Source organism: Choloepus didactylus, chromosome 23 (assembly GCF_015220235.1).
Source record: "Choloepus didactylus isolate mChoDid1 chromosome 23, mChoDid1.pri, whole genome shotgun sequence".
Lineage (NCBI taxonomy): Eukaryota > Metazoa > Chordata > Mammalia > Pilosa > Megalonychidae > Choloepus > Choloepus didactylus.
The window spans coordinates 15956991-15978384 of record NC_051329.1 but is presented as its reverse complement, the minus strand read 5'-3'; the positions used below and the strand labels follow the sequence as shown (position 1 = coordinate 15978384).

General features: G+C 44.1%; 1 protein-coding gene across 5 annotated transcripts in view; it reads right to left on the bottom strand.

Moving 5' to 3' along the window:
* Positions 1–21394, bottom strand: part of RNFT2 (ring finger protein, transmembrane 2) — an 85123-nt gene that overhangs the window by 12343 nt on the left and 51386 nt on the right. For 3 of the 5 annotated variants that reach the window (XR_005214040.1, XR_005214041.1, XM_037817226.1), the window contains 4 exons: positions 10937–11086; positions 9926–9991; positions 9679–9780; positions 1381–1506 (listed from right to left, as the gene is read on the bottom strand). Coding sequence is in view for 2 of the 5 variants with exons in the window: in XM_037817226.1 (XP_037673154.1) it covers positions 1381–1506; positions 9679–9780; positions 9926–9991; positions 10937–11086 (444 nt within the window). In the remaining 3 variants the exon portion in view is untranslated. Of the gene's footprint in view, positions 1–1380; positions 1507–8374; positions 9224–9678; positions 9781–9925; positions 9992–10936; positions 11087–21394 lie in introns of those variants that run through there. The other 2 variants (XM_037817227.1, XR_005214042.1) reach the window with 2 other exon arrangements.

Genomic DNA, 21394 nt, shown 5'->3' with positions numbered 1-21394 from the left:
CCGCACAGATTGCTTTCTCTGTAATGCCGCCGGTGCCAGACCGTTGTGCTGAGGTTGACAATGAGAGAATAGAGTTGGGAGAGGGGTAGGGCAGACAAGATTCCAGTGGCTTCTGTGGGGTCACCTGTGCCATCTCATCTCAGATTTCAAAGTCAGGAGGGATTCACAGGTGGAGTAGTTCTGTTACAGAGATTACAGAAACACTGATTGCTACTGTGCTCTGAGCCGTCACCCTGGCTGATGGAAAAATCTATAACATGGATCATCCCTTTTGCTCTGAAGGTTGCCAGGGGAGAAGGCAATGTCCATAGGAGCCGTTGAGCAGCCTGAGACTTAGGTGAGGGAGAGGAGAAAAATAAAAGGAGGAGGAGAGAAATAAAGGTGGGTGTGGAGCCTGAGTGGTACCCACATCTGGGCTAAAGCTGGCCTTTCTTGATACTCAAATGTGATTGAGCATCCCAGCCAGAGCCCAGGAAAATACCAATTTTAAGGGCCAAGTCTTTTGGTGGACCCAGCTACAACTAGATTTTAGGAGCTAGTGTTCACCATTCGCATACTCAACACAGCCTAACTCTAACATGTTACACACCTGGACCACTGATTCTTAACCAGGTGTAGGTGTCAGAATCACCTATTTTAAAAAAAACCTCTGCTGGGCCCCATGTCTGGAGTGTCTAGGAAGAAGGGCCTCAAGGTGGTTGAGTGTGGGCTCTTAACTTGGTGCACCATTGCTAGCTGGGTGACCGTGGGAAAGTCACCACACCAAGATCTGTGCCTGTTTCCCAACATCTGTAAAATGGGGGAAATAATAGTATTTGTGAGGATTACAAGAGGTAATCCAAGTGGATGACTGATGCTGTGCCTAGCACACACTAAGTGTTTGGTACATTAAATTATTACATATTTAAGGTGGGGGCCAGGGTTTGCATTTTGAAAATGCTTCACAGTGATTCTAATCCATGGACCTGGGCCATTCTGGGGGTAGGTAGTGACTTCCAGACCCCTCCCCAGTTGACAGCATAAGATACTAGGTCACCATGAGTTCAAATAATCAATAGATGGGACATCATGTATTACTAGTTGCTTGTGTTGCTATGGGGTGGGAGGACCAACCTGGGTGGAGACCAAGTCTGAATAGAGAGGACTTTCCCATCTGTAGGGGGAAGGATGCACTAGCTATGTCACAGACGGCGGGGAGGACGGGGCCTGGTGTAAGGGTCAGAGGTGGAGGAGGGCAGGAGGCAGGAGGCAGGAGAGGAAGTGCTGGAGGCCTATTTTCTGGGAAGCCCCCAGGATTGGACTCAGTAACACAGAACCTCCCTCATCTCCCTGGCTGGCCTGGGATTGCACTTCAATTCCTCATCTTCAGTTTCAATACACCTGGAAGTGTGCAGAAGTGGCTCCATCCTTCCAGCAGCGCAGGGTATCCACGGCGACTGAGCGGCAGAGCGGGCAGGTGCGCTCCCGGTCCAGCCAGAGGCAGAGGCACTCCTCACAGAACACATGCTGCAGGGACAGCAACCAGTGTGAGCCATGACTGTTTAGTGAGCAGCTACCATGTGTCCACTTAGGCTCCAGGGGCTGGGACACGGCAGCAGACCAGACAACCCCTGCCCTCAGGGAGCTTGCATTCTAGTGGGTGAGATAATTGACAAAATGAATCTCTAAAATAGAAAACATGTTAGTGATAAGTGATAAGGTGAGAAGGGGGGACAGGAAGTGCTTGGATGATTTTAAACAAAGTGGCCTGATAAGACTTCATGGAGATAGTAACATTTGGGTAAAACTTGAAGGAAGGTGAGGCGTGAACCCTGATATATCTGGAGGAAGAGCATGTGCAAAGGCCCTGAGGCAGGAGTGTGCCTGGTGCGCTGGAGGAACAGAAAGGAGGCTGAGCCAAGGAAGGGCGGGAGTAGACGACATGAGGTCATAAAGGTAATGGGGGGCAGGGGCAGATCGTGGAAGACCTTGTAGGCAATTGTGAGGACTTTGGCTTTTATTCTGAGAGAAGCAGGGAGCCATAGTAGGGCTTTGAGCAGAGGGGTGACCTAATCTGATTTGTCTTTTACAAGGATCTCTTCGGCTGCTGGATTGAGAACAGACCACAGGGGTCAGGGAAATGCAGAGAAAGCAGAAAGATCAATGATGATCAAGGCCGACAGGCTCCACCACTTTCTGGCTGTGTAACTTGGGCAAGTGACTTAACCTCCCTGTGCCTCAGTTTCCTCAACGTCAAATGGGAATAACAATAGTACTCTACCCCCACCCCCATTAGGAAGAGTAACTAACATATTAAACACACTTAGATGTGACAAACAAAAGCAGCACGTGATTCTTGATTGGATCCTGGATGGGGTAGGGGTGGGGGCCTAGCTAAAAGGGCATTTTGAAGACAACTGGGGAAATCTGAATATGTATCATCTATTAGATAATACTTTATATCAATTTAAATTTTCCTGGGTGTGATAGTGGAATTGTAGTTATGGGGAGAATGTCCTTGCTCTTGGGAGATGCATGCTGAAGTACCTATGGATGAAGAATCAAAATGGCTACAACGCACTCGAAACTGGTTCAGGAAAAAATGTTATATGAAGAAAAAGCAAACGTGGTAAAATGTTACCAATTAGTGAACCTTGGTGAAGAATAAAAGGGTGTTCACTCCACTATTCTCCAACTTTTCTGTGCATTTGAAATTTTTCAAAATAAAAAGTTTGCAGAAAATGATAATACAAAAATCTAAACAAAATAATAAAAATAAAGCTAAAAAAAGGCATGTAGGGCAATGCCTAGCAAATAGTAAGTGCTCTATATGTGTTAGCCTTATAATAATAATTATCCTATGTCTGTTTATGATTTATCATCTGCCTGTCATGCCAGGCTGTAAGCGCCTTGTGAACCCAATCCTAGCACGGTGCATAGTAGATGCCTGTGAAGGAGTGAATTGTGTGCCCCCAAAACATATGTTCATGTCCTAACCCTCAGTCTCAAGAACATTGTGGTCCTATTTGGAAATAGCATCTCTGAAGATGTTATTAGCTAAGATGAGGCTGAACTGGGTCAGGGTAGGTCCTAATCCAATATGACTGGTGACATTATAAGAAGAGGAAATGTGGCCACAGAAGGAGACAGAAGATGACCACGTGATGGAGGCAGAGGCTGAGTTAGGCCACAGATGACCAGCAGGCCATCACCAGAACCCTTCTGACTCCAGAGGAAGCCAGGTACTGCTGATACCTTGATTTTGAACTTTCAGCCTCCAAGACTGTGAGACAATGAATTGCTGTTGTTTTAAGCCATCCACTTTGTGGTCCACTGTCATGGCAGCCCCAGCACATTCAGATGGTGCCCAATTATAGATGGTGCTCTACAGGAGATCTCCATGGTGCTACTGGAGTGTGGAACAGGGCAGCCAGACTAATTTGGGGAGTGGTCAAGGAAGGCTTCTTGGAAGTGGGGACATTTGAGTTGAGGCTAGAGGATTTGCCATAGTAAATCCTAGACAAAAAGAGTGGGTAGACAGGGTAGTGAATCTCCCTGGCAACGTGGAATATGACCCCCGGGGAGGAATGTAGACCCGGCATCGTGGGACGGAGAACATCTTCTTGACCAAAAGGGGGAAGTGAAAGGAAATGAAATAAGCTTCAGTGGCAGAGAGATTCCAAAAGGAGCCGAGAGGTCACTCTGATGGGCACTCTTATGCACAATATAGACAACCCTTTTTAGGTTCTAGTGAATTGGAGTAGCTAGCAGTAAATACCTGGAATTATCAAACTACAACCCAGAACCCATGAATCTTGAAGATGATTGTATAAAAATGTAGCTTATGAGGGGTGACAGTGGGATTGGGAAAGCCATATGGACCACACTCCCCTTTGTCTAGTTTATGAATGGATGAGTAAAAAAATGGGGGAAGGAAACAAACAAACAAACAAACAAAGGCACCCAGTGTTCTTCTTTACTTTAATTGCTCTTTTTCACTTTAATTATTATTCTTGTTATTTTTGTGTGTGTGGTAATGAAAGTGTCAGGGATTGATTTTGGTGATGAATGCACAACTATGTAATGGTACTGTGAACAATCGAATGTACACTTTGTTTTGTATGACTGCATGGCATGTGAATATATCTCAATAAAATGAATTAAAAAAAAAAAAAGAGTGGGTAGAGGTACAGCATTCCAGGCTGAGGGAACAGCTTATATGATACTCCTGGATGGGAAGCCATTTGAGGCACTCAGGGAAGGCCAATGTGGCTGTAGCAAGGAAGGCATAGGAGAGTTGAGTGAAAGGAAGTGAGCACGCCATGCAGATACCTGAAAGCCATGCCGGACTCTCGCCAGGGTCTGAAGGGCAGGACAGGGGGCAACAGGCCTGGCAGCTCCCACACACTCCCACCTGTGGCACTCAAGGCCCTGGATGATGGTACTTTTCCCCCACCTCAGCCTCAACACCTCTGAGCACCCAATGCCAGTGACATGCCAAATTATTTACAACACAAAGCATATTCACATAGCTAAGCCTTTGCAAAAGCTGTAATACCTGCAAAGAATGCCCTTCCTCCACTCATATCAGTTGGGCAAATGCTTCTTTTTCAAGACTCAACTCAAGAAATCACACCTCCCTGTTGTGACATCACCCCGAAACCCATCCCTTTACTGTCTCCTGCAAATTGAAGTGTCAATCATGTCTTCCTTTCTTCTACCATATTCCTGCTGGGGAAGACCTCTCTCATAGCAGTGAGCTCACACCTCTGGTACTATTTGCAAACTCGTCTGTCTCTTTCACTGAATGAAGAGCTTTCTGAGGGCAGGTACCAGGTTTTATCCCAAGAGTAGTTCTTGGCACATGACAAATGCTCATCAAACGTTTGCGGAATAAATGAATGAGGCTAAACCCTGTTATCCTGGAAAAAAGAGGCATTTACAGAGAAGAATGCAACATGACCTCTATTCACATGAAACTCTAAACTGAGTTAGGTGGGTGAGAAAAGGTCATTAAGTTTAGTGGTTTTTTTCACTCATTTATTTGACAAACATTCATTGAGTCTCTCATACTTCTAATTCAATGCATCTCAAATGTTATGGTCCCAAGACCCCTTTACGTTCTTAAAAATCACTAATGACCTCGAAGAGCTTTTGTTTATGTGGGTTATATGTATAGATATTTACCATATTAGACATTGAAGCTGAGACATATTTAAAACAAGGATATATAAGCCCATATTCCATCGGCTGCCAAAATAACATCATCGTACAGCGTGCAGTCTCTGGAAAACTCCATTGAAAGGAACTCCACTCATGAAAGAATTAGAGTGAAAAAGCAAATAACATCTTAGTATTGGTAATAAAAATAGCTCTACCCTCATGGATCCACTGAAAAGGGCATTTTGAAGACAACTGGGGAAATCTGAATATGTACCACATATTAAATAATATTTTATGTCACTTAAAAATTTCCTAGGTGTGATAATGGAATTGTGGTTCCATAGTGGAAACTCCTGCCCATTATGCTCTACCATGTACAGTGGTTTTACATGAACAAAGTGGGAAGGTATGTTTGAAGCACTCAGATTGTGAAAAACGACATTATTGAAAATGTGGCTACTGTCAGACAGGGGAACACACACACATTAACCACAGATCCTCTTTAATCACACAAATCAGGCCAGCCATACTGAATATTGGTATAATATGCTATTATCCATTCAAAACCCATATGTAACTATACACATCATCTTGTGTATTTAAAAAAAAAAAAAAAAAAAGACCTGCAAGCTTCCCAGGGCAAGCATAATACTCTTGGATGACAGATGAAATGGAGGATGTAAGAGGAGAAGAGTGTTGCTCAGGGTTGGAAAGTCAGTGCTTGGGATACTGTCAGTGCTCAATAAGTATCTGATGCAGGAATGAATGGATGGATGTAGGGTCGGAAGCAAGTGTGAAGAGCTGCAATCCCATCTCTGCCATTCATTTTTTCCTGGAAGACAGTTTGTGCAGGCTCTGATAGACGGGGCACAGCACATTCTCAGGGAGTTCCAGGAAAAGTGCTCTAATCATTTAATGCAGAGATTTGAATGTCTCAAAGCCAGAGGCCAGGCCCAGTGGAACGAGCATGGCCTCAGGATCAGAGGATCTAGGTTCAAACAGCTCTCCTACTTAGGAGCAGTGGGACCTCCGGCAAGTCCCTTCCCCTTTCTGAGCCAAAGTTGCTTTTGCTGTAAAATAGCGTTAACATTTCCCTCATGAAGTTGTTGTAAGGATTGAAACAGATGCCTATAAAGCATCGAGTGTGGGCACAGTAAGTGAAAATTCAATTGGAGTCACTGTTCTCTTGCCCTCTTTCCTTTATATCATATAAAATACAAAACAAAAACAAACAAAACAAAACAAAACAAAACAAAAAACAAACTCTGAGAGACCAAGAGACAAGTTTGTTCTCTAAAAGTACTCTTACTTTTCTCTTTGGAAAAGGAGTCCTTTAAATACACCAAGTTTCCTACATCATGTTCAAAATGCCCCTTCCCTAACTCCCTGAGGCCTGGCAGGGGGCACACCATAAAATACTTGCGGAGTGGCTAGCTGGGCAAGCATGCTCTGTCTGAGCAGAGAGGTCTAGCCTGACTAGCTTCATATGAAAATCTGTTTCCCAGGCTTGTCTCTTAAGTGGAGGGGAAGCTCATAAGTGAGTTTAATTTAATGACCTTTTGAAGGGGAGACAGGATATTCCTTTAGCCTAGTGGGCTCTTCAACTATTCACTCATCCATCTGTCCTTCTTTCCATCCATCCATCCACTCATCTATATACATATTCATCCATCAATCTATCCATCCATTTGCCCATCTACCTACTACCTAGCCACCCACCCACCTATATCTCCATCCAACAACACTTGCATTCACCCACCATCCCTCCACCTAGCCACATACATCTCCAACTATTCATTTATCCATCCACACATCTCTATTCATCCATCCATCCATCCATCTCCATCCATCCAATCCTTCCATCAACCATCCATCTAATCCATCCATCCAATATTAATGGGTCTAACTGTGGCTCTGCTGCTAAACAAGACAAACATGGTCCCCCCTCTTCAAGTTGCTTATAATTTGGTAGAGGGGAGACAGCCCTTCACAACCAGTTACACAATTATGTATCTAGCTGACAACTGGGATAAGTGCTATGAAGGAAAATCGCAGGGATCCATCAGACCATGTAGCTGAGAGGACCGACTAGTCTGGGGAGGCAGGGTCAGGCAAGGCTTCTGTGCAGAAGTTAAAATTTACTCTGAGTCACTCATTCATTCAATACATTTAGGAATTAATTAGGCCCTTTACCATTCCAGGTGCAACCATAGCCCATTCCTTTCCAGAAACAGAGCAAGACTGAGACATGTGCTCGGCTTGGCCATCACTGGCCTGAACCACCACTGTGTGTGGTCCTGGCTTCTAGATCTGGGACAAAGGTGAGTTTTGCCCGCTTCCCCCAAGAATTCTAATCCAGGTGTGGGAAGACATGGTGGTACCAGGAGGAGAATGGGAGAGAGACAGACTGAGGCATAGAGAGACTGCCAGAAAGGGGAAAGAATCACTTTAACGTATGCTCAAATACTTGCTGCTACTGAAAGGGAAATACAGATGGCTGTGAAGCTATGAAAAGATGCTCAGCCTCACTCATAATTAGGGAAATGCAAATTAAAATGGCACTGAGTTAGCGATTTTCACCTGTCAGATTGGCAAAGCTCAAAAAGGCCTGATAATGCAGTGTGCTGGGGAGGGAGCATCATGCTCCACTCTGGAGTGTAAACTGATACACTCTTAATGGAGGGCAACTTTGTGGTATTTGTCAGAACTATGTGTCCTATCTAGTAATTCTACCTCTAAGAATTTTTCCTACCAAAATCTCGTACACATGTGAAATGTGGTGCTAATATTTATCCAACCCTGACCACATTCCAGGTGTGGTTCTAAAGGCTTCACCTGAATTTACTCATTTAATTCATGTGAATTAAATGGGCCCAAGTAGGTGCAATTAAAATTAAGCTCCCTGTTTTGCAGGTTATTCATTACACCCATATTGTAATAATGCCAAAAGATTATAAACTACTAAATGCCCATCCAATAGGAGAAGAGGTAAACAAATCATGGTTTATCCACAAAACAGAATGTTATGCAGCTATAAAACAGAATAAGGGGCAATCGCTAAGACAGAGTTTCAAGTGAAAAAAGACAAAGGTACAAAAGCAGCTTGGGTAGAATTTGCTACCACTTATGTTTGTTTATTTAAAAGATATGCTCATATATATATATATATATATATATATATATATATACACGTCTCCATTCTATAAAGCAACTCTGGGAAGGTACACTGATTGCCTGTGTGGATAACTAGGGTACAAGGGTGGGAAGTTATCACTATTCTCCCTTTGGTAGCTTAAACTTTTTAATAAACTTTTTGTTTTACAATAATTTTAGGCTTACAGGAAAGTTGCAAAGTCAGTACAGAGTGCCCCCAATTCTTTCCATCCAGTTTCAGTTTCCCCTCATGTTATCATCTTGCATTACTGGAGAACATTTGTCAAAACTAAGAAATCCACATTAATGCATTACTATTAACTAAATTCCAGACTTTGGATTTCACCCGTTTTTCCACTAAATGTCCTTTCTCTGTTCCAAGAGCTGATCCAGGCTCCCACACTGCATTTAATCATCAAGTCTCCTAAATCTCTCCTTTTTGTATTTTGAATCATGCAAATATATTACCAATGTAAAAATAAATAAAATTTAAATTTAAAAACAATCCCATAAAATTCCAAAACATTAACAACCACGAAAATTTGCTGATGCTAAAAAGAACCCTCTTGAGAAGATATGGAGGTGGGAGGGGGGTGCAAACACTCTCTCATTCCTTCTGGCCTCCTTTTCTTCTGCCTCCTCCAATCCTTCCCAACCCGGAATTCATCGCTCTCTGCCGCAGTCCCCCGGGACACTGTGTGAATCTTCCTCACCCAGCACTTCTCACCGCCTGTCTTGTTTCATAGTTATTTATGTATGTGTCTCTCTCCCCCAGGAGACCATGAGCTTCCAGAGGAGGGGACAGTACCTGCGTGCCCTCGCCCCACCTGCATTTGCTCCTGACGTCGGGAAGGAGAAGGGACGCATCGAGGGAGTTAAAGGGACTGACCAGCACTTACTGCCAAGCGATGGTGACCCACAGCTAATACTGATGAAAAGAGATGGTAATAATGATAATGATAATAACAGCAACTTCTTTAGCTGAATAATTCAAATCTAGCTCTTTTCAAGGATGATCTCATCTAGCCATAACAACAGTTCTATGATGTGGGTATTAGTATTATGCCCATTTTATAAATGAGCAAAACCAAGGCTCTGGAAGATGATGTGATCAACCCATGGTTAGGAGTGCAGCTGGATATTCTGATGCTATGCTATCCTGAATTTGGTATTTTCTACATTTTACTGATGAGGAAACTGAGGCTCAGGGAGGGGAAGAAACCTGCCCAAGGCCACCCAGCTAGTAAGAAGCAGAGTCTCACTGACTCTTTACCAGACTGCTTCCAAAGGCCCACCCCAGAGCCCAGAGGTGTTCCATGGAGTGGAAACTCTTTTCTATTTTCCCCAGCCTGTCTCCTGCAGCCCTGCCTAAACACCACTCACCTGGCACATGAGGATCAGAGGCTCTCGGAACTCGGCCTGGCAGATGGCGCAGATGTCACCCGCTTCTGTGCACTGCTGCCCAGTGGCCCGGACTCCATAATTCTGTTTCAGGGAGGGGAGAGACAAACAGCTATGGACCCTTGCAGACGCACTGTGAGGTCTGTGGAGTGAGGAAGGGGCTGCTGCTGTTTCTGAAACAGCTCCAGATTCCTATAACCTCAGTCGGGACCATTTAAAGCCAACTCACCTGAGAAGTGCAGAGAAGCTTCAGGGCTTTCCTAACTCCGCCCACACGGCCACAGATGTCGAATGACTAAAAGGAGAGCAGAGTGGTGGCTGAAAAGCTTCCAAAGGTTGTTCAGGATCTTTCCTACCCCTCTTGAACAATGCCCCTGTCTTTGACTCTCAACATCTTCAGGGGATTTCCTCCCATTGGAATTCTCTCATTCCCATTAGTTGTGCTTGGCTTTTGTATTGCTGTCTTAAATCAATTGTTTCCCCTTCTACCTATGCTAGGAAAGCAAATATGTGGCCTGCATCTTTCCTTTCCCCCCTCTCAAGTCCAGGGAAGGCATGGCTAACTGATCACAGTATTCTTTGTCTGAACCTGGCCAGGGCCTGATAATCCTTCTCCATCTAGCATTCCGGGCAGCCATTGCCAGTCAATCAGAATCAGCAAGCAGAATAAGACCCAGTGGCTGACACTGCCTGTTAAACCTGGCTAGTCCTGCTGGGAGGACAGAAACAGAACACATGCATTCCTCCAGGATTCTCTAAAGCCAGAAATGGAGAAGTGAAAAGAAAGAGGAAGATGCATTTACTGTTGTTAGGGGGAAAGATGATTTGTACCAATGAAGAAAAAAGAAGCACTGCACACTGATCTGGGGAGTTGAGCATGTGGGCTAAAAAGCAAATTCAGCAGCAGTGTCATCCGGGGGTTCAGGGCAGTGTTATCTGGGGTTTGGAGGCAGCCTGCCTGGGTTTGAAGCTCCTTCTATTATCTCCAGCTAAGTGACCTTGGACAAGTTCATATCCCTGAGCCTCAGTTTCTTCATCCATAAAATGGGAGTAACATTGGTATGTAGATCAAAGGGTTGTTGAAAAGACCACATGGAAGAACAGCATATGGAAAGCTTCATAGGCAAGAAATGAGAGTAGCTATCCCAGGGGGGGCTTCCCCAGTGGCCACCTCCCACCAGGTCCAGCTAATGAATGGGGCTCTCGTTTAGCTAGCTCTCTGGCCTCTGGGTCACCTCACCTTGCAGAGGCTGTAGAGAATGATCAGGACCCCTCCCAGGAAGTAGCTATTGGAGGAGTCATCACCCATGATGTATTTGTACCACAGCTGGATGGGGACAAGGGATCGGAACAGCTGGCTCAGCTCCTCGATGACCAGATAGAACTTTCCCTGCAACCACACATAGAGCATCAATTATTATTAGCTGTAAAGACCCAGAGGACAGTCCAGGTCACAGACAGGCCATTAATCAGCTTTGGAAAGCACTCAGGCTGGCTCCTAATGGGGCTGAGTTATGGCTGGGGAGACATGGCCCCTGTCCCCTGCCCTCTCCCTTGGCCGCCACCACCCACCAGCCCAGAAGAGGATCGAGGAGGATCGGAGGATCATGTTTCAGTAAGGGAGAAATTCTACACCTTTGGCAGAGGGTTGGAGCGTGGGTCACTCCCTGGTTCCTGCTGTGGCTTTGCGGGCTCAAAGCCAATGTGGAGGCACAGCCCGGCCCCACACCCAGATCACAGTCTCCAGAGGGCTGACCAAGGCATCGCTGGCACCCACCCTCAGAAGGGGTGGGTCAGGGAAGACAAGGCTGTGAGGGTGAGAGCTGGGGAGATGGGTGTCCCCTTCCCAGCTCCAGCACTTCCTGTGTCCAAAGAGGCAGAATGATTTTCTGGTGAAAGAACATGGGCTTTGGGACTTGGGCTGAGCCACGTTTGAATCGTGTCTTGCTGAAGGTCCTTGAGCCTCAGTTTCCTCATCTACAAAATGGGAATCACAATTCCTACCTCACGGGGTTGCTTTGATGACTAAAAGAGATAACAAGAAAAAGCCCCTAGCATTGTGCCTAGCATAGCACAGTGTTCAACAAATCCTATTTCCCTTTTCCCCTTTGCCCTCGGACAAGTTCCTCAAGTCACCCATGGCCTGGGCTATAACATGGAGATTAAAATAACCCTGCCCCATCATTTCTAATAAGTTAAACATTTACCCAATGACCCAGAAATTCCACTTCTAGGTACGAAATGAAAGGAGAAATGAAACATATATCCACTTGTATGCAAATGTCCATAGCAGCTTTATTTGTAATAGCCTAACACTGCAAACAGCTCAAACACCCACCAACGGAAGAATGTGTAAACAAATGGTGGAATAATTATGCAAGAGATTACTTTTCGGCAATAAAAATGAACAAATGGCTGATACAGGCAATGACATGAATGAATCTCACAGACCTTATGCTGAATCAAAGACCACAATCATAAGCGAGTATTTATTCTATAATTCTGATTTATGTCAAGTTCTAGAATCTGTAAGACTAACCTGTGGTGATAGAAAGCAGATCACTGGTTGGCTGGGGGGAGGGGAGGAGAGGACAGACTGCAAGAGGCATGAGGGCATTTTGAGGAGAGATGGAAATATTTCCTATCTTGATTGGGATGGTGGTTACTGAGTGAGGTGTGCCTTTGCCAAAACTCATTGAAATATATGCTCCAAGTCTGTCCATTTTTATTGCGTTTAAATTATACTTCAATAAATCTGATTCAAACAAACAAACAAATGAAAATACAAACAAACAAGCCAGCCAGCTCCAGGCATCCATCGCCTTAAAAATGTGCATAATCTTTGCCCCAGCAATTCGACTTCTAGGAATTTATCCTAACAAAATAACCAAGGATAAGTGAAAAGATGCGCCAGTAGGAATGCTCACTGCAATGGTAATAGCTTTTTAAAAAGTAACTAAATGAATTTTAAAAAGGGCCTGATTATGGTAGATATTTACATCAGAAAGCCATGTAGCCATTAAGTTATCCTGGAAAAACAGCAACTTTATGATGAAGAAACCTAGCACAAAGCACGTTAACTAAGCGATCAAGGTTAACATCAGCAGTAATAAATCATAGTGACATCGTGACCCCCTTGATGTGATGCACTGAGAAGGGTACAGAATCACTTTTGTGCTGTTCTTGTCAAAACCGCACACCCTCAATCTAATCATGAGAATACGAGACAAACCCAAACTGAGGGACATTCTACCAAATAACTGCACAGCACACTTCAAAAGTGTCAAGGTCATGAAAACCAAAGAGAAGACGAAGGAATTCAAGGAATTGGTATGTGGACAGAGACTATCTCCACCCTTTTGTAGTCCATCCTGATGGGCTGGGCACCAGTCACTTGGGAGGGTGCCTCTTGCAGCAGATGTGCCCACATCTGCCAAGGACCAAGGAAGGGCATCCAGTCATCATCAGCTGGACACTTAGCCCACCCCATGACTTCTGTGGCTATTTTGCTGCCTCTTCATTGTGAAGTCATTGTTTCCCAAGGGGCCCTCTGCTCCCCTCCTGACTTTGATCAGTCCCTGACCCCAGAAACACACCCTAATGCCCACCTTCCTTCCTTCTTTATTCCATTTCTTCCTTCCCTCCCATCGATCCCTCAATCTACATATCCCTCCACTTATCCATCTTGCCTTCCTTCTTCCATTCCTTTCTTCTTTCCTCCCTTCCTTCTATTACTGAGCACCACTATGTACCAGACACAGTCCTAGGCTCTGGTGATACTAAGGTAACTAAAATATCACCAGTCTTCAGGGAGCCCACTATCCAATGAGGAAGACAGCCACTAAACAAATCATTATGATATAGTGTGATAGAGCCATGTTAGAGGTAAGCACGAGGGGGCCCTGGGAGCAGAGCCTCTGGTAAGGAGGAGGTGAGTGGGGTGGAGAGATGTGGGGGGTGGCCCATGGCATGATGGGATTCTGGACCAAGGGTGCAGCAGCTCAATGGACAGCTAGGGCTGCCCAGCCCTTTCCTGACAGCAGGCCCCAGGCTCTACAGAATACTCATGTTTTGAACTTTGGTTTTCTGAACCACCCAACTTCACGAATTCCCTCATTTTTTTTTCAAACTGTTCTCATCTGGAGTCTCTCAACTAATGCAAGTTCCATCTCTTTCTGAACCAATAACCCAGTCCCTCCCAACTTCTAACCTTAATCTGCTTTTGTCATTCCTCCTAACTTTAGGGCACTACCAATGAACTCAACTTTCCTTTCTTTCTTTCTTCTTTCCTTCCCTCCCTCCCTCCTTCCCTTTCATCCATTCATCCATCCACCCAACCATCCTTTTCTTACTTTCTTCCTTCCCTTATACTCATTGATCCTTCCCACCTTTCTTCCTTCTTTATTCCATTTCTTCCTTCCCTCCCATCGATCCCTCAATCTACATATCCCTCCACTTATCCATCTTGCCTTCCTTCTTCCATTCCTTTCTTCTTTCCTCCCTTCCTTCTATTACTGAGCACCCACTATGTACCAGACACAGTCCTAGGCTCTGGTGATACTAAGATAACTAAAATATCACCAGTCTTCAGGGAGCCCACTATCCAATGAGGAAGACAGCCACTAAACATATCATTATGATATAGTGTGATAGAGCCATGTTAGAGGTAAGCACGAGGGGGCCCTGGGAGCAGAGTTAAAGCACCGGGGTAGTGGTTTTGGAGGTCTTCTAAGAGAAGGTGTCATCTGAGCTGGTTCTTGAAAGCTTTGCTATCCAAAGTGTGGTCTGCAGCTCTGGCATCACCCTGTTAGAAATGCATCATCTGGGGTGCTATCCCGGATCTTTTGTACCTGAGTTTGCAATTTAACAAGGTCCCCAGGTGATTTGTGTACATATTCAAATTTGAGAACGGCTATTTCAATTGATGAATACGAGCCAGGCAGGTGAAGGAAATGTGGGGAGGACAAGGGAGAGAACGGTGTTCCACAAGACCGAGAATGAAAGAAAGGATGGCCAGCGTCCCCTACACTGTCTCGGTGGGCAGCCTTCCTGCTCAGTCTGCGGCCTCACAGCAGGTGAGGACATGGGCACCCGATAAGACGTCTGAGGAACCTGTGCCTCTGGAAGTCTCTGCAGGCTGGCATCTCACTGACTCTTGAGGCAGTCTGCTGTCCCCTCTCTGCTCCTTCTCTTAGGCTAACTTCCCAATACCAGCCTGGCTTGGTGGTTAAGAGCACAGCCTTGGGAGCCAGACAGCCTGAGTTCAGATCCTTGCTCTGTCACCAACCACCTCATTATTTTATTGTTCATATTTAGCCTCGGTCACTGACTTTGGATCCCCCAATCCTTAGGTCCCATTAGCTACGGGCTGGCCTCCTGGCCCAGACTCTAAGCTTCACACTTGCGTATTCAGGGGTCAAGAACAGGGGTCAGCAAACTTTTCTGGAAAGGGCCAGACAGTAAATATTTTAGACTATGCAGGCCACAGTGTCTCTATCACAATTACTCACTCCTGCCATTGTTGCATGAAAGCAGACACAGATGATACGTAAATGAGTAGGTGCCGCTGTGCTCCAATAAAACTTTATTAACAAAACAGGTGGTGGGCTGTAGTTGGCCTGCAAGCGATAGTATGCTGACCCCTGGCCTTGAGCACCAGAACCTAGATAAGTCAAGTCACAATGGGGACTCCAAAATATCCCCAGAATTTCCCAGGAGGCTCAGGTGCCAGCTTCTTTGCCCTTCTTTCAGTCCCTTGAGTGCATCAAGCTCTTCCTTCGCAAATGGATTGCATGTTCCTCTACTCTTTGCTGAGCTAACACCTATTCACCTTTTGGTGCTATCTCCTGAGAGAAGCCTTTCAGGACAACTTAATTAAATTCAGACTTCCAGTTACACCCTCTCAGAGCTCCCCAAATCACCCCCTCTGGAGCACTTCTCACAAGGCTTAAAAAGTCATTTTAATTTGTGTTTATCCCACTGGACTATGAGCTCCATAAAGGCCGAGAGAATTTGGTTTGTAGCTGTATTCTCAGCATCTAGCTCACAGCAGGTGCTTGTTGAAGAACTGGGGACTCTGAAGCTAAAGTTTCCACTCTCCTCGCATCAACTTCCTAGGGTTCACTGACAGAGGAGGAGAATTGGAACATCTAGGAGAGAACTTCTCTTTATAAGCAAGCATTGATGTCACAGAAAGTAAAGAGAGTGAGTGCTTGTGTGGCACCATGTTAAAGGTAGCAATTAGCCACAGAGAGGCGGGCCACTTTGAGAAGGAGATAAAACCATCAGGGAAAACTGGGCATATCCCAGTGAAACCATCTCTCCCTAATTAAGCAGTTTTATAATTCCAGGTTTCTTAAGCATGTTATTTCTGACGACCACGAAATGGGACGTGCGGTTTCTCTGGGTGTCGGAGAACAAGGGAAGCGATCAGATTATGAGCTGTCTGGCCTCCCTGCCACTCAGAAGGGGGAACGGGAGCAAATGCTGTAGGACTTGCTTGGGCACGGGTGGTTCTCTGCCTGGATTCTGATAAGGGGGCGGGAGCCGTCGAGGTAGGAAGGCGTATTCTATTCTGCCTTCCTCACTGCTAGGATGGGAGGGTGGGCTGGGGGGTTGGACAAAAAGTGAAATGGGAAACAACAGAGCACTGACTCTGGGAGGTGGTGGTAAATGAAGGAGAATGGGATGCTGACAAACAAGGAGAAATGAACAGAGGAGAATTTTTTAGAAAAAAAATGCACCTATATGGGAAAGATGATTTGAAGAATTATGGAGGAGGGGAGGAAAGGAGGAGACATATCAGATTGTTGTTAGCAGATTAAATGCATATAGAATGGATAGACAGAGATAAAAGTTTTTTTCTGCATCAAGATTAATAATGAATATTTAGGCAGCTTTGCCTCTTTACGAATCACTTTCATACACATTTTCTCATCTACCGAGGAAGGACAGTATAGTGGTTAAGGGCATGGGATTAGAGGTTCCAAGCTCAGATCTGCCACTTACTAAATTGGTTGATTTTGGACAATAATTTAATCTCTGAGCCTCAGTTTTCTTATCTATAAAATGGATAACACATATTTGCAATAATATGCTGGCAAACCAGCTCTCCAGAAAAATAAAAAACAAAAAACAACCTAATTTGTGTGTTTGTCAATTTGTGTAAATACTTTCACCAAAGCTGATTTCAAGCTACCAAGTGTCTAACAACTGACTTGCAAGTCTGAAATTTTAACCATTGGTTCTCACAAGCCAGTATAAACTGGCTCCAACACACCAGTGTGTTGTGAGAATTAAATGAGCTAATGAACCTAAAATAAAGGTATGCAGGAAGGGTGCAGTGCATGGTAACAGTAGTATTGAGTTTCACAAAAACCCATGACAGTATCATGTTACTGTCACCTCCATTGTAGAGATAGGAAAACCCAGGTTCAAAAGGCCTAAGGTGCCCATCTAAAGCCACTCAGAGGGCAAGTAGCAGAGCTGCAATTTGAACACAGGTCTTCTGTTATTTTCTATTGACTGGAATCAAATCCCAGTTCTGCCACTTCCTAGCTTTAGCACTTTCCCTCTCTGTGCCCAAACCCCTGCAATCAGCCTTGACACCCCTCCCTCTCATACCCAACATCCAATCCATCCGCAAATCCTGTTGGAAACAGGTCCCTAATTATCCCCCTTCTTCTGTCCTTCTCCCCAATATGATTTATTCCCCACAATGCAGCCAAAATGAGCCTTTCAAAATGGAAGGCAGATCAAATCTTCCATTAGCTCAAAGCCTGCCAAAACCTTCCACCTCACTCAGAGGGAAACCTGAAACTCTTTTCATGTTTTCCAAGGCCCTGCAAGATCTGCCACCTGCCCACTTCTCAGATGGGGCTCGTTTCTCAAAAATGCCAAGCACAGTCTTAGCTCAGGGCTTCTGCACTTAGTCTTTCCTCTTCCGGGACACCCTTGCTCCGATATCTACCAGGCTGGCTCCCCTACTTCCCTCCAGACTCAGTCTCAGCACAAATGCTGCCTCCTCGGGAGAGCCTCTGAACAATACAGAAATAGAACCCCTGGACTGCCCATTTTCCCCGGCTCTCCCCACCCCTCGGAATTCTGCTTTCATTTCCTTTATAGCATTCACCCACTAATATAGTCAATATTTCCTTTTTACAAGAACATAAGCTCATAAAGGCAGAGGCTTTTTTTGTTTGTTTTTTGTTTGTTATTTGTTTTTTGTTTTTCTTTTATTATTAAATTCAGTTTTATTGAAATACATTCACACACCATACAATCATCCATGGTATACAGTCAACTGTCCACACTATGATAACATAGTTATGTGTTCATCACCACAGTCTATCTCTGAACATTTTCCTTACATCAGAAAGAACCAGAACAAGAATAAAAAATAAAAGTGAAAAAAGAACATCCAAACCACCCCCCCCCATCCCACCCCATTTGTCCTTTAGTTTTTATCCAAAGGCAGGGGCTTTTTGTCTTTTTGGCACTGCCGTTTGTGTCTGCACAACCTAGATGTCTGAAAAAGATGAAAAGAAATATCCCAAAATGTTAGTTCTTTTAGTGTTTTCTATCTTCCAAACTTAGGGTAGTACCTTTATATTTTCAGAATTAAAAAGTGGTTTAAGTTATTGCCTTTTAAATAGTTTTAAAAAGAAAAAGACTGCACTGAGGCCCTGAAGAGAAGTTTAATTACGGATACTTAGATAATGTAAAAAAAGGTCATGTTTTAGGGTTGTAACTTGGTCAAAGCACTTCTGTGATCTGCATTATATGCTTATACATTACTTTGAGCTTTAGAATGTCTATTACGTTAATCTCTAATTACCACATTAATTGGTTTAAATTCTGTTTATTTTCTTAAGTCTATCTTCAAAGTATAACCAATGTGATTAATTGTGCTACTAACGAAATCATTCAGTGTTTAAGCAAATTCAATATCTAAACACATCTTCATCAACTAAATTAGAAAAAGAGAAGGGAGAGAATTTCAAAGCGCAGATCAGGAAACAATCTTAAGAATAAGATTTAATTAGTACTTTTAAACTTAAAAAAAAAAAAAAAAGAAAAAAAAAAAGGAAAAAAACCCAAAACAAGGTATTCAATACACAACTGCTAACTGAAAAAGTGGACTCCAGTATGGTCATCTGTGAAGTGATAATAAGTCCCTCAAAGAGTTCTGATGTTAATGACAGTTAACATATATATTGAGGGCTTATTATGTATCAGCACTGTTCTAAGCACTCGATATTAACTCAATCGTCCAAACAATCTATGAGATAGGAGTTAGCATTATCCCTATCTTATAGAAAGTGGAAACCAAGACTCAGAAAAGTTAATTCACTTGTTCAAGGTCACACAGTGGGCAGGTGGCCAAAGCAGAATTTGAACCCAAGCAGGATGGCTCTAGAGGCCACTTGCTTACCCACTGTGTGTAAGCCCTTGCTTGCCAGAAATAAGGAACACCTGGAAAGAGCATAAATCCATGCACACTGTTAAATGCTGGCTATCACTGTAATTGCTACCTCTCCTCTTTGCTGCCAGCCAAAGAAAGCTCACTTTGGATAAGGGGCTAAAGAGAGACGAGTTATGGCCATCCCTGGGTGCTGACTGTCCCAGAGGCCAATTCTCCTGTGAGGATCTGATGTGTGGATGGCAATGTTTGCCAGTGTTTCTTAAGGCTGATTTGGGGATAGATAGCACTCCAGGACCCCTGCCAAAAATCTAGTCACACTGCCTAGAGGAAAAACAGCTGGGCATCCCTCCCACAATGTTCTTCCCAAATCACAATTCTGATCATCACACACTCCTACTAATGACCGTTCAGGACTCCCACCGCCCTCAGGACAAAGTCTAAACTGCTCACCAATCCCTTCCCAACCTGGCCTGGTCTACACTGGAGCCACACTACGCCCCCATTCACCTCTGCACAAGCCGGTCCTTTGATTCCTTCCGTCTAACTTGGTTACTCCCTCTCCAAGCTTCCAGAGGTCACTTTCCAAAAAGTGACATGCACCAAAATCTCTGTCTCAGGATCTGTTCTGGGGGGTAACCTTGTAACTTTGATAGTGCCTGTTATATAGGGTTACTATGAGCATCAAACTAAATCAGCACATCTCAAAGTGAGGTCTGGAACCCTGGGTGTCCCCAAGACCCTTCGGGGGTCCAAAAAGTCAAACTATTTTCATAATACTAATCAGACTTTTTTTGCCCTTTTTGCTCTCATCCTCCATCAAGTGTATAGTGGAGTTTTCCTGAGGCTAAATAACATGTGATGTTGCAACAAATATGAGAGAATCCAGGTATCACCTCTCAAGCCAGACATTAAAGAGATTTGCAAAAAAAAAAAGTAAAATAATGCCCCCTCTTCAATAATTTTTTGAAAATACATTTATGTTTCATTAAAAATATGTTATTTACGTTACCACATAATGGGTTGATCACTGTTATTTTAAATTAATTAGTTGATAAGTATTATAAAAAATTCTGTTTTCATTTTTGTTACAGTAACTGCAAATAGCTATAACCCATGTTAAACAAAAGCTCTTTGGGGAGTCAATAATTTTTAAAAGTGTAAAGAGGTTCTGAATCTAAAACATTTGAGAAATCCTACAGTAAATATTCCATGTAAAGCACCCAGCTTATTGAGAGTTAAGTGCTCAGTGACTTTGACTTCTATTGTTAACTGTTTCAGTGACTAGCCTATGAGCTTCATGAGTCCAGGAACCATATTTTCTTTACCATCTTTCCCCTGTGCTGACCCAGGAGGATGCCCTCACTGCTGGCTGTCGCTCTCTTCCCCATTATTTCTTGGAACTACAGCTGGGTGCATAACTGTCTCATACAAAGACAACATCTTCCAGCCTCCCTGGCATCTAGGTGTGGATAGGTATCATTTTAGTCACTAAGACATAAATATAAGTGTAAATATAAGTCATGTAGCAACTTCAGAAGATCTTTGGCCTTATTCTTTCTCTCTTTCCCTATCCTGTTATCTGGAATTTGAAAGTGATGGCTGGTACTCTAGCCACCATCTTGGACCATGAGGAGAAGTCCCATACCCTATGATTGGTGGAACAGTGAGCTGGAAGGAGTTAATCATGTTAGGCTTGGACCGCCTACCTTTAGTCTTTACATGAAAAAGAAAAACTTCTTTATTGAAGCCACTACTATTTGGGCTCTTTGCTGTTACTAGCAGATTTGCATCCTAACTAATACATCAGGGCTTGGCACCCAGTAGGTGACCAACAAATATTTCTTGAATGAATGAATAGAATGGGTTGATGGGCTAAATGACCTGTGGCTTTCCACAGACATGACTCACAGAGAACCCTGATATGGAGGGTACCAGGAACTGGGGGTCTGCATGTAAGGAAGAGTTTATAAAATGACAAGGCTAGGAGAGAGGAAGGAGGTTGTTCAGTGACTACTGGCTTACACACAAAAATACCATAGGAAAGACATGCAGTGTAGAAGGAAGGAAGGACTGTGGCACTGGGTGCATGTCCCAGCTCTTTCTCTTACAAGCTGGCAAGACCCCGGAATCTGAGCAAGTACAATGGTGAAGAGCATGAACTCCAAAGTCAGGTGGCCTGTGGGTTTAAATGCTCACTCTGTCTCTTACCGAGTGACCTTGGGCAAGTTACTTCATCCTTCTATACCTGTTTCCTCAAGAGTAAAATGGGACAAA